At 49.7% G+C, this 13,750-nt stretch overlaps 2 protein-coding genes across 2 annotated transcripts; one reads left to right on the top strand and one right to left on the bottom strand.

The window, feature by feature from the left end:
- Positions 1 to 331: 331 nt before the first annotated feature.
- On the top strand, positions 332 to 8,366 carry LOC139000761 (F-box only protein 31-like). The gene is made up of 2 exons (XM_070402814.1): positions 332 to 1,668; positions 8,156 to 8,366. Exons 1-2 carry the CDS (start codon positions 332 to 334, stop codon positions 8,364 to 8,366), a joined length of 1,548 nt encoding a protein of 515 aa, XP_070258915.1.
- Positions 8,367 to 9,041: 675 nt separating this feature from the next.
- Positions 9,042 to 9,909, bottom strand: LOC139000760 (THO complex subunit 4-like). Its single transcript, XM_070402813.1, has 3 exons — positions 9,749 to 9,909; positions 9,392 to 9,602; positions 9,042 to 9,302 (listed from the first exon to the last, which is right to left on the bottom strand). The coding sequence occupies exons 1-3, from the start codon at positions 9,907 to 9,909 to the stop codon at positions 9,042 to 9,044; spliced, it is 633 nt and encodes a 210-aa protein (XP_070258914.1).
- Between the last annotated feature and the right edge of the window lie 3,841 nt (positions 9,910 to 13,750).

Here is a 13,750-nt window from a genome sequence, read left to right as displayed (position 1 = left end):
AGCAAGTGTGGGTTGAAGATCCTTTGGCACTGGCAGGCAGGGGCGGAGCCACGGACAGGCTCTTATGCTGGAATCCACCAATCACACCACCGCAATGGGCAAGCGGCTCTAGCATGGCTTCTGATTGGCTCAGACCTCACTGCAGTCCAAAGCTTCTGTGGTGAGACAGCCGACTCCACAGTGGGAGGGGTGAAAGAGACTTTTTAAAATACGATATAGGTGGATTTTGTTGGCTGTTACACGTGGAGGCATGGAGGAGTGAGCTTGCCTCTGCGGATTGGGCTCTTCTCGGTGATGTCGGTGTCCTCAGAAGCGCCAGCGCCCAGCTGAGATGGCAGCAGCAGAAGGCAAGCAGTGTCTTCAGGAGTGCCAGGGCCCAGCTGAGAAGGCAGCGCCCAAAAGCAAGCCGGCCCCGGCAGAAAAGCACCTCGAGGCGGACGCCTCAGCGTTGTGCTGTGCGGGGAGTGGAGGAATCGCGAGGCCCATATCGCCCCCGCACTGCTCCCTGCAGGACCTGCCTGTGGAGATGCTGGTGGAGATCTTCGCCTCGCTCCAGGGCACAGACCTGGCCAGCCTGGCCCAGGCTTGCACCAAATCCCGGCACATCCTGCACACTGACAGCATCTGGAGACTGTGCTGTCACCAGGAGTTTGGCGTTCAGGAAAACTTGCAGAAACCGGAGATGATCGATGGTATGTCTTATAGAGAAGTCTACGCCAAGATGTTCCCATACAAAAACCTTTTGGGTTTGTGGCAGCTAGATTATGGCTATAGAAGACTGCTGACTGTAGTGGTGGATGATGGCTTATGCATTACTGGTTGGATGTACAGGCCTCGCCTTAACACCCATGTGGCTGGCCCAATGCAATTCGAGCCTTTGTTTAGAATTCACCTGACGCAAAGGAAATCAGCCATGGTGGAGTACACGGACCACTTCTACAGCTTTTCCCATAGCCGACACATGCAGATTCAGAAGGACAGGTTCAGCAACCGGTGGATCCAGAGAGACCCCCGACAGGATTCACCAACGCGCCTTAGGGGAGGACGATGGCTGGAGATGTCCCAGGAAGACAGACAGCTGTATGACCGCCTGACCTACCGCCATCTGTACCTCCACCCCCCCCCCTCCCCCAGCCACCAGGACGATCTCCTCAGGCCAGGCCTCTTCCTAGGCAAATCCGATGGCTTCGGCCTAATGATTGCCATGCTCAGCTTCCATGGGAAGTATGCCTGGGTCACAAAGATCACAGGAGACTTAATCTGGACGTTAGAGAGCCACCTCATGCGCCACATCCATCTGCCAGATGGCAAGACCTTCCACAACTTCAAGGAGCTCTCCCGCGTGGTCCAGGAGATTGAGGAGCAGGTGATCCGTGAGCAGCAGCAGCAAGAAAACAGAACTGAGGAAAGCGAAGGCCATGGCTGGCAGAGCCCTGGGCAGCCTAGCATCGGGGAGTCCTGGGCTGCACCTTCGGAGGAGCAGCCTGTTCCGTTTGTTCTGCCTGTGGGCTTGCGCTCAAGAGACCAGAACTATCCCTCCCCGCTCCCCCCAACCTGCAGGATGTATTACTATGGCGTGCACATTGTTACCTTACATGGCTCCGCCTACCCCAGGCGCTGCCCTGGAGTCTTCATCCTGTTCGATGAGAACCACTTCGGGTTCATCTGGCTGGAGATGAAATACTTCATCCTGTTAGGCAGAGTACAGAACACCTTCCAGCATGTGGAGGCACCATCCCCGCAGGCCTTCCTGGAGATGCTCTCAAACATTCAGCCCGGACCCCCCATGAGGAGCAACTTGCATGCACTTTGAAGACTGGACCTTCTGACCTCATGACCCACCTTTGTTCCATTTTTTTTTTTAATCTTCACCCGAGGATATATTCCCCTTGATGTTTAGAGAGAGTGGGGGAGATGGGGGAAAAGAGACATTTTACATGTGCGAGAAACACATCAGTAGTTTGCCCCCTGCCCAAGCCCAAACCAGGGCCAGGCTGGGTAGGGGCCAGAAATTGAGGTAGAAATAAACCTTAGACGAGCGGTCTCAACCATCCTAATGCTGCGACCCTTTAGTACAGCTCCTCATGTTGTGCAGACCCCCAATTTCCTTGTTACAAATTGAACATGAACATGATTTGGGATAGATAGATAGATAGATAGATAGAAAGAAAGAAAGAAATATAAAGATACCGGGATAGCCCTGAACTGCCTGGTGGTGGCCATGCTGCAGAGGCCCCAGCACAGAGTGGTGGTACAGATGTCTATGGACCTGTCCCTGTTCATCAGTCTATGTTGTTCTCTATATTCCACAAATGAGTGAGATCACGTGGTATTCATTTTTCTCTGACTGGCTAATTTCACTTTGCATAATGCTCTCCAGTTCCACCCATGCTGTTGTAAATGGCAAGAATCCCTTCTCTCTCTCTTTTTTTTTTCCCGCAGCGTAGTATTTCATTGTGTAGAAGAGGCGAAGGCTCTGCTTAGTCTCTTAGATAAGCAAGAGAAGCGAGGCTTAGGAGGAATTCTTCTAGAAGTCATAGAGGAAGAACTGCCCAATTCCCAGCAAGCTGTGAAGGCTTTACGGGACCTGGTATTCTTTGTAAATCATCCAGAAAAGAAGAAAATTCTTTTCTTCAATGATAAAAGCTGTCAATTTTCTGTGGACAAAGAGTTTCAGAAACTGTGGAGGAGTGTCACTGTGGATTCAATGGATGAGGAGAAAATTGGAGATGGCAGCGAGATATTCAGAAGAATATCTAAAGTGACAGGGTATTTCTTACATGCAGGAATCCAGACCAAAGAAAGTGGCCCCTATCCAGAGAAGGAAAAGGCCTGCCCGCTTCACAAAAAGTGACGACTCAAGACTCATAAGGAACACATGGCTGGAGTGCTGAAGGATGACTCTGACATTGCTCCTAGTAAATAGTGAACAGTTTTGTAGTATGAAGAGGTCACCACACACCAACAGAGGAGGCAAACCAGCTTGAGGAACTGGATTCAGGTCAGCTTCCTCCCCCCACATTCTTGGATTTGGGGGCCTGGAATGACACATTCCATGTCATTCCATATTGAAAAAACAAAAAAACACTCCTTAAAATAAATAAAAATAAAAAAACCTCCACAGAAAACATGTTGATCCGGTCTTTCAACTTTCTGAGGTTTCAGCAAGCCCACATGGCCAGGCCCGGACTTGGTCTCTGGGCCGGGGCCTGACCATCCATCCATCCAGAGAGTGGGCGGGGTGGGGGGGTGAGGGGTTGGGAGGGTCGAAAAGATGGCCCGAACCGGACATAGTCTTTGTGGATTACAGAGATTGGGTTGACTGGGGCCCTGGCCTGGGCCAAAGAGCCCGTCCCGCCTTTTGCTGGTCGAGAAGCGTCAATGCAAGCGCCCCCTCCTGCAGCCTCCTCTGGGGAAGGCAGTCAGGTGACTGGACTTCCCCAGTTCTAACTAGACCCGAGGGGGCTCTGTCTTCAAGAAGGCAGGGGCTGAAGGGTGATCATGGATGCCGAAGGACCATTCAAAGCCAGAAGTGTCCGTGCGTGACTGCGGATGTACACGCACAGAAGCGCGCGCGCGCACACACACACACACACACACACTCCCAAACGCACACCCACACACACACACCTAGTCGCCCTCCTCCACCCTCCCCCCGACACACACGGGAGCACAAGGTCCGCTAACAAGATATCTGCTGAGTGACACGCTCCTAGGAGATTTACTGTGGCTTTCTTCCTTGTGGATTGTCCTGGGCCCACCGGAGCCTGTCTAAATAGGTATTGTCCCCTTTTCAACCCAGAAAATGGCGATGCCTCTCCGCAAGGCCTGGAGATGGAGCCCTGTGGCCTTCTTGCGCACCTGCCCCATCTCCCAAGCTCTACCCAAGCCCAGGAATTGATTTAGCGGGCCAGTGGTGCCCTCTACTGGTCCTGGAGCACCAAATGCAAGCCTCCTCCTCAACCCCACCCCCACCTCCTTCTTCAGCTTTCTCTGGGAAAGACAGAGCCAGGTGTCTGGACCTCCTAGGTGTTTATAGACCCCAGGGCTGGGGGAAGTTCCAATTCTGTCGCTGTCTGCAAGAAGGCAGGTGTGTGTGTGTGTGTGTGTGTGTGTGTGTGTGTGTGGCGCAGGAGGGGGGACGGGGTGTTGGCAGAAGAGGGGTGCTCACAGATGCCATCCCACAATGGAAATCCTCCAATTAGCCTGAGTGACCTCGGACACACACAACACACACACACACACACACACACACACACACACGGAGCACAATGTTGTGCACCGAGATTTCTGCTGAGTGACCCACCTCTAGGAGATTCACTGTGTCTTTTTGCAGGGTGGCGCAGGCCTGTGGATCATATTTGATGCTCAGCTGAAATTCTGATCACACCTACAGTACAACTGACCTCCTTGGCTTCAATGGTTTTGAAAAACAGACGTCATAGGGCACATCTGAAGGACGGCATCCTATTCATCTCCTAGAGTCGCCATGTCCCTCTGCCACCAAAGAGGTGGGTTACAAGAACAGAGAGGAATTCTCTGAGATTCCAGGTGCCAGGAGTCACAAATCAAGGTGCCACCGAGACCCCTTCCCATCGGGGGGCTCTAGGGAGCACCTTGCCTGCCTCCACCAGCTGCTGGTGGCCCCTGGCATCCTGGTCTCAGAGCTAATATACAAAACCATACACATTTTATTCACCTCAACTTCAGCCTCTGCCTCCCATGACCTCCAAGGCCTGCTTCGTTCGTTGTGTTTGAGTCTCTGGTCTCTCCCCTCCCATAGCCACCACTCCCTGCTGCCCCCTCCTTTTGAGGAATGAATACCAGTCATCACAGCCATGAACAGGAGAATGAGAGAGAGAGAGAGAGAGAGAGAGAGAGAGAGAGACAGTGATGTGAGAGAAACTTGGATTGGTTGCCTCCCACATGCACCCTGCCCAGAGTCAGGATAGAACCTGGTATGTGAAACCACGTATGTGCCCTTGACCAGGAATCTCTTGACCCAGAATGGAGCCCTCAGCTTTCCATTGCATGACATGACATCTCACCTACTGAGCCACACCAGAGAGGCTCCGTTTGTCTTTCAAATGGATCTTCCCATCTATTTATCTTGAATAGATTATGGACAGTTAAGTGTGCTTGCAATGTTATGGCTTTCTGAGTTTTTTGGAATCCTCTATTCCTCTTTTAGTTTCCTGCTCTCTTGTCCTGTATGTTGAAGGCTCTCTGTAGTGCTATGTTTGAATTCCTTTCTTTTATTTCTCCAGTGTCTCCTGTAGACACACACATGGGCGCAGTAGAAAGCACAAGGTCCGCTAACAAGATATATGCTGAGTGACGGGAAGCTAGGAGATTTTTTCCTTGTGGATTGTCCTGGGCCCACTAGAGCCCAGGTGTGTGGTTACCGGCATTCTTGACCTAGGACAAATGAACAGCCTCTCCATACATTGGAGGTTGAAAAACCAAGATAAACACACACACACACACACACACACCAGACCACGCCGAAGGTAAAGCCCTACCTCACACCACACACCATCACTACTAGATGTATTCAAGGACAGTTGACAACCTGGATAGCAGAGACAGTGAACAGGGCATCTATAGGGTTGTATGTCAATTTTCAAATGAAGCACGTGGTTAAGATCATTTTTAACTTTTATTAATAAATTCATTAGGCTTGAGGGCATCCATTTGCCATGGATGGAAAGGACAGGCAGATATGTGACAGGCAACGATAAGCACTGAAATAGTCCTTAAAATCCAGAAGTTCTACTGATAAAAAAAAATACAAATGGGACCGATGTTTGTAACCATTCATTGCCGAGAAATAGAGCCAATTGCAATGAATGAAGAGAAATGAGCAAAGAAATAATAAAATAACATAAAATAAAATAACCCCTCCCCTCCCACACACACACACACTCTTCACAGGTCCCGGCTCCGAGGAGCCCGCACTAGAGGTGACAGTCAAGCACACCAAGCATCGCAGCCACATTCAAGATAACCTTTCCTTGAGATGTTTTTGGTGAATGCCACCTGCAGGGCGTGTCCTGTGGGGGGGGTCTAGCCTGAGGCATGAGTGCCCCCACACTAAACTTGACCCCCAACCAGTGACGATGCTTCAGCTCTAAGGCCAGATGATTGGTGCGTCTCTGGCTCTGCCCACCACGTTCCGGGGCTGTAAAAGGGAGCAAGGGTAAGCATTGCAACGTGTTTTCTAGGGTTTTGTTTGAGAGACCCATAAAAGTATAACGCAGTGATCAGCCAGACTGTACATACAAATAGATAGATATAGATAGATAGATAGATAGATAGATAGATATAGATGATAGATAAAAAAAATAGTAAATGTGGATTCATGATAAGAATGTATCATTGTATGCGGGCTTTACATGAAAGAAAGAAAGAAAAAAAAGCACTAACGGGTTTGGCTCATTAGATAGTGTCAGCCTGTGGACTGAAAGGTCCCAGGTTTGATTCCAGTCAAAGGCGTGTACCTTGGTTGCGGGCACATCCCCAGTGGGAGGTGTGTAGGAGACAGCTGATCAATGTTTCTCTCTCATCTATGTTTCTAACTCTCTATCTCTCTCCCTTCCTCTTTGTAAAAAAAGCAATAAAATATATTTTTTTTAAAAAAAGAAAGAAAAAAAAGTAAGTATTCTGTCAACATTTCTTTGCTCTTTGGCCCCGCCCCTGCTCCCGCTCCCGCTCACGCTCCTGGTCAAGCAGATCAAATAAAGAAAAGTAAATAAAATAAAAAGTATCCTGTCAACATTTCGATCAACCCAAATCACTCTGATCCACAATCAGAGACTTAAGTCCAGGCCAGTCCATTTGGGCGACACCAGCTCTCTGTGCATGATGGAGTCCTTACCAGACACCAAGTCCCCATCGGGCCATCTGGTCGACCCGCGCTCTCTCTGTGGATGGCAGGGTCCCCGCCGCCAGAGACGGGCTGCGCATTAAAATAAAATATATAAAATAAAATGAAAATAAAATAAATAAATAAATAAAATAAAATATATAATAAAATAAAATAATAAAATAAAAAGTCCCACAGCCAATCACTCTAATCGACAACCAGAGACTGAGTCTGAGTCTGGCCATTTGGTCAACCTCGGCTCTCAGGGAAGGGGCGCCTTGGGCCTCCCACTTATTCTACACCTCTCATGTCTCTTCACCATGCCAGACTAGAGTCAAGCTCAACAGGGTCTTCTTTCCCCGCTGATTCTGCCAAGATGGTTCCCTTGGCTGTGGTTTCACTGGATAGTAGGTAGGAACAGTGGGAATCTCATTCATCCATTCATGTGCATCACTAATTAGATGACGAGGCATTTGGCTACCTTAAGAGAGTCATAGTTACTCCAGTCATTTACCCGCACTTCATTGAATTTCTTCACTTTGACATTCAGAGCACTGGGCAGAAATCACATGGTGTCAACATCCTCTGCAGAACTTCGTGATGCTTTGTTTGAATTAAACAGTCGGATTCCCGTGGTCCGCACCAGGTCTAAGTGGACTGCTAGGCACCGGCTGAGGCAAGGCACCACGCGGAACCTAGGCCCCAGGGGCGGGCCAGGCGGAGGAAAGACCTGTGTGCGCGGCCTGGGCCAAAATCCTGGGCTGGACCGCCCACCTGAGGGCTGGCCCGCAGCAGCTGGGGCAATCCACAGGAAGGACCAGGCTGGCGTCCAGAGTTGCCTCCACTGCCGACCCCCCAGGTGTCCAGGCCCGCGGACCCTGCGGGGGACCTCCCCTAGGACCCGAAGCGGAAGGGGGGGGCGCCGCCCCCCCCCACGCGCCGCCCAGACCCCCTCCCCAGCGCAGAGGGAGATGGGGAAGGGAGAGCGAGGTGGGAGGGGGAGGAGAAAGCTGGAGGTCGGGGCGCCAGAGGGGAAGGGCTGCGGGGGCGGACCCGGGCTTGGGGTGGGGCAGCACGCCTCATACAGCCAAAGCGAGTGCCCAGCACCGCTACGGGTCCCAACACCACCAATTCAGCCCTTAGGGCCAATCTTTATTCCGAAGTTTCGGATCCTGCTTGCCGACTTCCCTTGCCTACGTTGTTCCAACAAGCCAGAGGCTGTTCACCTTGGAGACCTGATGCGGATATGGGTACAGCCCATATTTACACCCTCTCCTCCGGATTTTCCAGGGTCAGCAAGAGCTCACCGGATGACACCGGAACCGCAACGCTTTCCAAGGCACGGGACCCTCTCCGGGCGAACCAATTCCACGGCGCCTTGCCCTTCACAAAGAAAAGAGAACTCTCCCTGGGGCGTCCACCAGCTTCTCTGGGACGGTTGCGTTACCGCTCTGGACGCCTCGCGGCGCCCGTTTCCACCACTCCAGACTCGGGCATCTGAACCCGACTCCCTTTTGATCGGCTGAGGGCAACGGCGGCCATTGCCCGACCCTTCGGAACGACGTTCGCCCGTCTCTCAGGACCGACTGACCCACGTTCAACTGCTGTTCACATGGAACCCTTCTCCACTTCGGCTTTCCAAGTCCTCCTTTGAATTTTTGCTACTACCACCAAGATCTGCACCTGCGGCTGCTCCACCCGGGACTGCGCACTAGGCTTCAAGGCTCACCGCAGGGGCCCTTCTACTCTGAACGAGTTTTTTTGTTTGTTTGTTTTTCCTACACCCCTTTCTCTTGATTATGGCCAAGGTGAAAAGAGCAACCAGGAAAATATATCCCCAAAATGACTCGGTACAAAACAGGTCTTTTTCAGAAATATTTAATAAAATAAGAGTTAACGAAAAATCTTTACATGAGTTTTAAATCCTATTTCAAAACAGAAGAAACAACTCCATCATTGGCCACAGGTCACTGGCCATCCTCGCACACACTGACTTGCTGGTGCTTTAGCTGGTGTCCATCATCGCGTTGTAATCCTCAGTGTCCCTCATATCATTGTAAGTGTCCAGTAGGGTGTCCAACTCAGGGGTGTCCCTCATCCCGCTGTAAGCGTCCAGCTGGGCGTCCATCTTTTTGGTGTCCCTCATTGAGTTGTAAGTGTCCTACTTGGCGTCCAACTACTTGGTGCCCCTCATCGCTTTGTAATTGTCCAGCGGGACGTCCAACTGCTCAGTGCCCCTCATCGCGTTTTCAGCATCCTTCTGGGCGTCCAACTGCTCGGTGCCCCTCATATCGCTGGAAGTGTACAGCTGGGCGTCCAAATTTTTGGTGTCCCTCATCGGGTTGTAAGCGTCCTTCTGGGTGTCCAAATGCTTGGTGCCCCTCATCGAGTTGTAAGCGTCCAAGTGGGCGTCCATCTCCTCCACTGAGATATGTCGCTGTGAATTGCGACCAGTGTGCCTGCCTGTGCGCCCGTTGCCTCCGCGGGTGCCCCTCTGATGTTGAGGGGACGGCCATCCAAAGGGACCCCCTTGTACTGTTTCCTGGCTTCTAGGGCATCTGCCTTCCGCTCAAAGTGCACGTGGGCTGTTCCCAGGCTGTGGCCAGAGCGGTTGTAATGGACACCGGCCTTCTTAAGAGGCCCGAACTCCGCAAACAGCTGCGGGATGCCCGCGTCGGACACTCTGAAGTCCAGGTTGGACAGCAGCAGCTTCCCCCCAGTTATCAGGCCGGAGCCCCTGCCGAAGGCCCAGCGGAAGGTGCCGTGTTGCCACTTGTCGGGAAGCTGTCTCAGCCTGCTCTAGGACGCCGGCTGGTTCCTGCCTCGGCTGAGGTCCGCCCAGTTCTGGAACGGCCCGCCGCCCCTGCTCTCTGGTGCGGCGGCCTGCGCTCCACAACTCCGACCTCTCTGAGAGGCAGCCTGGCCTCTGTCCGGCCTAGGTCCTTGCCCCCACCCCCGCCACAGCCGCGGCCCCGGCCATGGCCACCCCGCTGACTCCGGGCAAGCCTAATGTCATCCAGTGACATGTGGATTTTGTCGGCCATGGCGGAGCCCAAATCGGCCTAGGATCGAGCCCCTCCGGAGGCACGCAGGTCCTTCACTTTCCCTACAGCACCAGAGCTGTTCCTGTGCGGGCACCAGATGAGCAAAACCGGTTAGGGCGGGTCACATATCTTTGTGCTAGTGAATGACAAGAGGTAACTAGTCACTTCCCTTTTTGCCAGTGCCCTTGGGGCACAGCCCGGAGTCCCAGGGCAGAGACCACAGATTCCCTCATTGTCACTGTTGTCATGTTAATTTTTGACCACTCACTATAATTTTACAGTTTACCAACCTCGAGCCTCCCCTCCTTTGCTTTCTCCCACCTCCATCATCTACCATCACTGGATTTCATGGAAACCCACTGGTCAACAGCAGGAAAGAGTGTAGAACAGTGTTTGAAACCACTTACAAGTCTCATCCTTGGATGGTGATTTATAAAAATAGGTCAAAGACATGCTTGGGGACTTTGGGCTTTGCTGTGCTGTGTATCTATGCAGAGACAGGGTGATTTTAAACTCCTATGTGATGACTTAAGTTTATCCTTCACCCCTGGTCTGGCCTCCGGACTTTGTTATCTAGACCTTGGAAAGGTCTCTTCCCTGCCATGAAAGGAATAGATTTTCAATTCCTTGAGATTCTGCTTCCCAGCAGTTGACGACAGTCTGGTTCAAATAAATTCATCACAGAAATTATTTACAGGTTTGAGTGTTTCTCAGTTAAATGGTATGAAACTCCAAGAAAACACACACACACCACACACACACACACACAAACATACATACACACACACACACACGCACACATACATGCAAGTTTTTCAAGTGTACAACTCAACAAAACATCACCTGAATACAGCGCCCAAAGTATAAAGCCTCTTTCTTTAACAATTTTCCTCCCCCCCAACCCCCTCCCCGGTTTCTTTCTCTTTGGCTTTCTTTTGTGTTCCCCCTTCCACTACCTCCCACCACCCCAAACCTATTATTTTCAACATAGGGAGGGGGCATTTCCAAGGCATACAAACAAAGCAACAAAGCCAGGAAGCCATAGAGGTAATAAACACTAACCTTGACCACATCTGCCACTGCCTATGAATATATATATATATATATATATATATATATATATATATATATTCACCAGAAAGACCAAAGACAGCAAGCAGGTGGGTGTGGGGAACATTTGTACAATGTCATCTGGTTGTGGATTTTAGCGTGACTCACCTTATGAATGACAAGAAAGTCTGGGGGCAGAGGCGGGGGGGCGCCCCGTAGTATGTGTCTTTGAAATGAGGTAAATCTGGATGAGGCCTTGTCCATCAAATGTACAAAATCAATCAATTTGGCCCTGGACCGGTGGCTCAGTTAGCTAGAGTGTCTTCCCTTATGCCACTGTTTGTGGTTTCATTCCCCAATCAGGGCACATACAGGAAGCAACAGAGCCCTGGCTGGTGTGGCTCAGTTGGTTGAGAGTCATGTCTCGCATTGAAAGGTCACTGATTCCTTTCCAGGTTTCAGGTTCAATACCCAGCTGGAGTATGTATTGGAGGCAACTGATAGGTATTTCTCTCTCTCTCTCTCTCTCTCTCTCTCTCTCTCTCTCTCCCCCTCCTTCCCTCCCTCCCTCCCTCCCTCCCTCCCTGTTTCCCCTCCTTTCCTAAAATAAATAATACACACACACACACACAAACACACACACACACACACACACACACACACACACACACATACTTGTTCCTGTTAACCCTCACCCGAGGATATTTTTCCCTTGATTTTTAGGGAGAGTGGTGGAGACAGGGCAAGACAGAGGAAAACATCGATGTGAGAGAAACACGTCAATTGGTTGCCTCCGACCAGGGCCAGGGCCCAAAGAACCTGCCACCAAGGTCTATGACCTTGGCTGGAATCGGACCCAGGACCCTTTGGTCCACAGGCTGCCCAACGCTCAATGCACTGAACCAAACAGGGTAGGGGAAATATATATATGCTGTACCCAGCCACGCATTGCTGTGGCTCAGTCTGGTTAAATGGAAAAGAAAGAAAAGAGAAAGCACACGTTTCTAATATGCTTAATTTCACAATGCCTGTGGGTATGCAACATTTTGTGTTGTTCAATTGTCTGTGCAGATATAGAGATTGTCTGGTTTGCCAACTCTAGAACAAGCAACATATAATTGTCCATGTGAGAAGCAATCCACGTCTAGATCTAAACCGCACAATTCTAAAGATTGGTCCTGAGCTTTGTTAACGGTGATTGCAAATGCCAATCGAATCGGGAATTGCAATCTCTGAAATTGAAATGGCATATCCGTTGGAATCATAGGAATCTGAGGAATGAGGACATCTTCACCTTTGAAAGGTCCTGTCAAGATGGTTGCTTCTATGACATTGCTCATTAATTTTTTTACTACAAGCCGAGTGCCTGTCAAAGCTTTGGCTGGTTGACATGTCGCAACATGGTAATTGCCATGCCGATTTTCAATTGCAGTACATGTGGTGGCATCCCTGGCAGATTGAGTGAATTCAAAAATTCTGTTTGATAATTAATCGCTTCATCTGCTTCCACAACAGTGTCGACGGACTTGTATGTGACTGCCTCGCTTTGAATGTTAGACTGAATGATATTGTTAAGTCCGTAGATGTCTTTGTTCTTGGCCGCAAGAATAGCTTGTTCACTCAGCCAATCGTGATTCTTATAATTGGTTTGAATATTGGGAAATACTTTTTCAACCAATTCTTCTTTTGACGTCACTAAATTGCAGAAGTGATGAGGCAATGAAATTCGTCCTGAGGTAAGATCAACCGGCACCTTTCCGTTCCCAATTCCCAGCAATTGATGTGAGAATATCTCAGCTGATGGATCGTTTTGCAGCTGGACACGCATATTTGTGGTTAATTTTATCTACACTTTATAATTGTAAACAGAAACATTGAAATAGAATTGTAAAATATTTAGTTTAGCGTGTGTTGCTTTTACGTCCAACAGATGGTGCTGCTTTCCAAAAAAGGTATGTTTTTACCTGTCACAGGTGTGACATCTATATAATAGCAGGTATATAGATATATAAAAACATGCGAGTGTTCGAATGCAACATTGTGTCAAAATTTCTAAGCAAGGCCATGTACTTGGGTTGCGGGTACATCCCCTGTAGGAGATGTGCAGGAGGCAGCTGATCAATGTTTCTCTCTCATCGATGTTTCTAACTCTCTATCTCTCTCCCTTCCTCTCTTTGAAAAATTAATAAAATATATTTTTTAAAAAATTCAAAGCAATCAGTGAAGAGCTTTTGGAGATTTAAAATTTTGACCAAATGAACATTTGCATTTTTATGTATGTATGTGTATATATATATATATATATATATATATTTAAAAGCTACCAACGAATGAATAAACAATCTCTCTCTCTCCCTGCCTCTTCCTCCCCCCTCCTCTCCTACTTTCCACTCTCTCTTTTTTTTTTCCCACTCTCTCAAAAACAAACAAACAAACAAAAAAACTAGCCCTAGCTGGTTTGGCTCAGTGGATAGAGCCAAAAGGTCCCAGTTTCGATTCCTGTCAAGGGCACATGCCCGGGATAAGGGCTAGATCCCCAGTACGGGGTGTGCGGAGGCAGCCGATCCATGATCCTCTCTTATCATGGATGTTTCAATCTCTCCCTCTCCCTTCCTCTCTGAAATCAATAAAAAAAATATTTTAGAAACCATATCAAGCCCTAGCCGGTTTGGCTCAGTGGGTAGAGCATCAGCCTGCGGACTGAAGGGTCTCGGGTTCCATTCTGGCCAAGGGCACAGGCCCAGGTTGCAGGCTCAATCCCCAGTAGGGGGCGTGCAAGAGGCAGCTGATC

Source organism: Myotis yumanensis, unplaced genomic scaffold (assembly GCF_028538775.1).
Source record: "Myotis yumanensis isolate MYYU_CA2020_CCGP unplaced genomic scaffold, mMyoYum1.0.hap1 SCAF_28, whole genome shotgun sequence".
NCBI lineage: Eukaryota > Metazoa > Chordata > Mammalia > Chiroptera > Vespertilionidae > Myotis > Myotis yumanensis.
The sequence above is the reverse complement of the archived record's forward strand: the minus strand, read 5'-3'. Positions and strand labels throughout refer to the sequence as shown.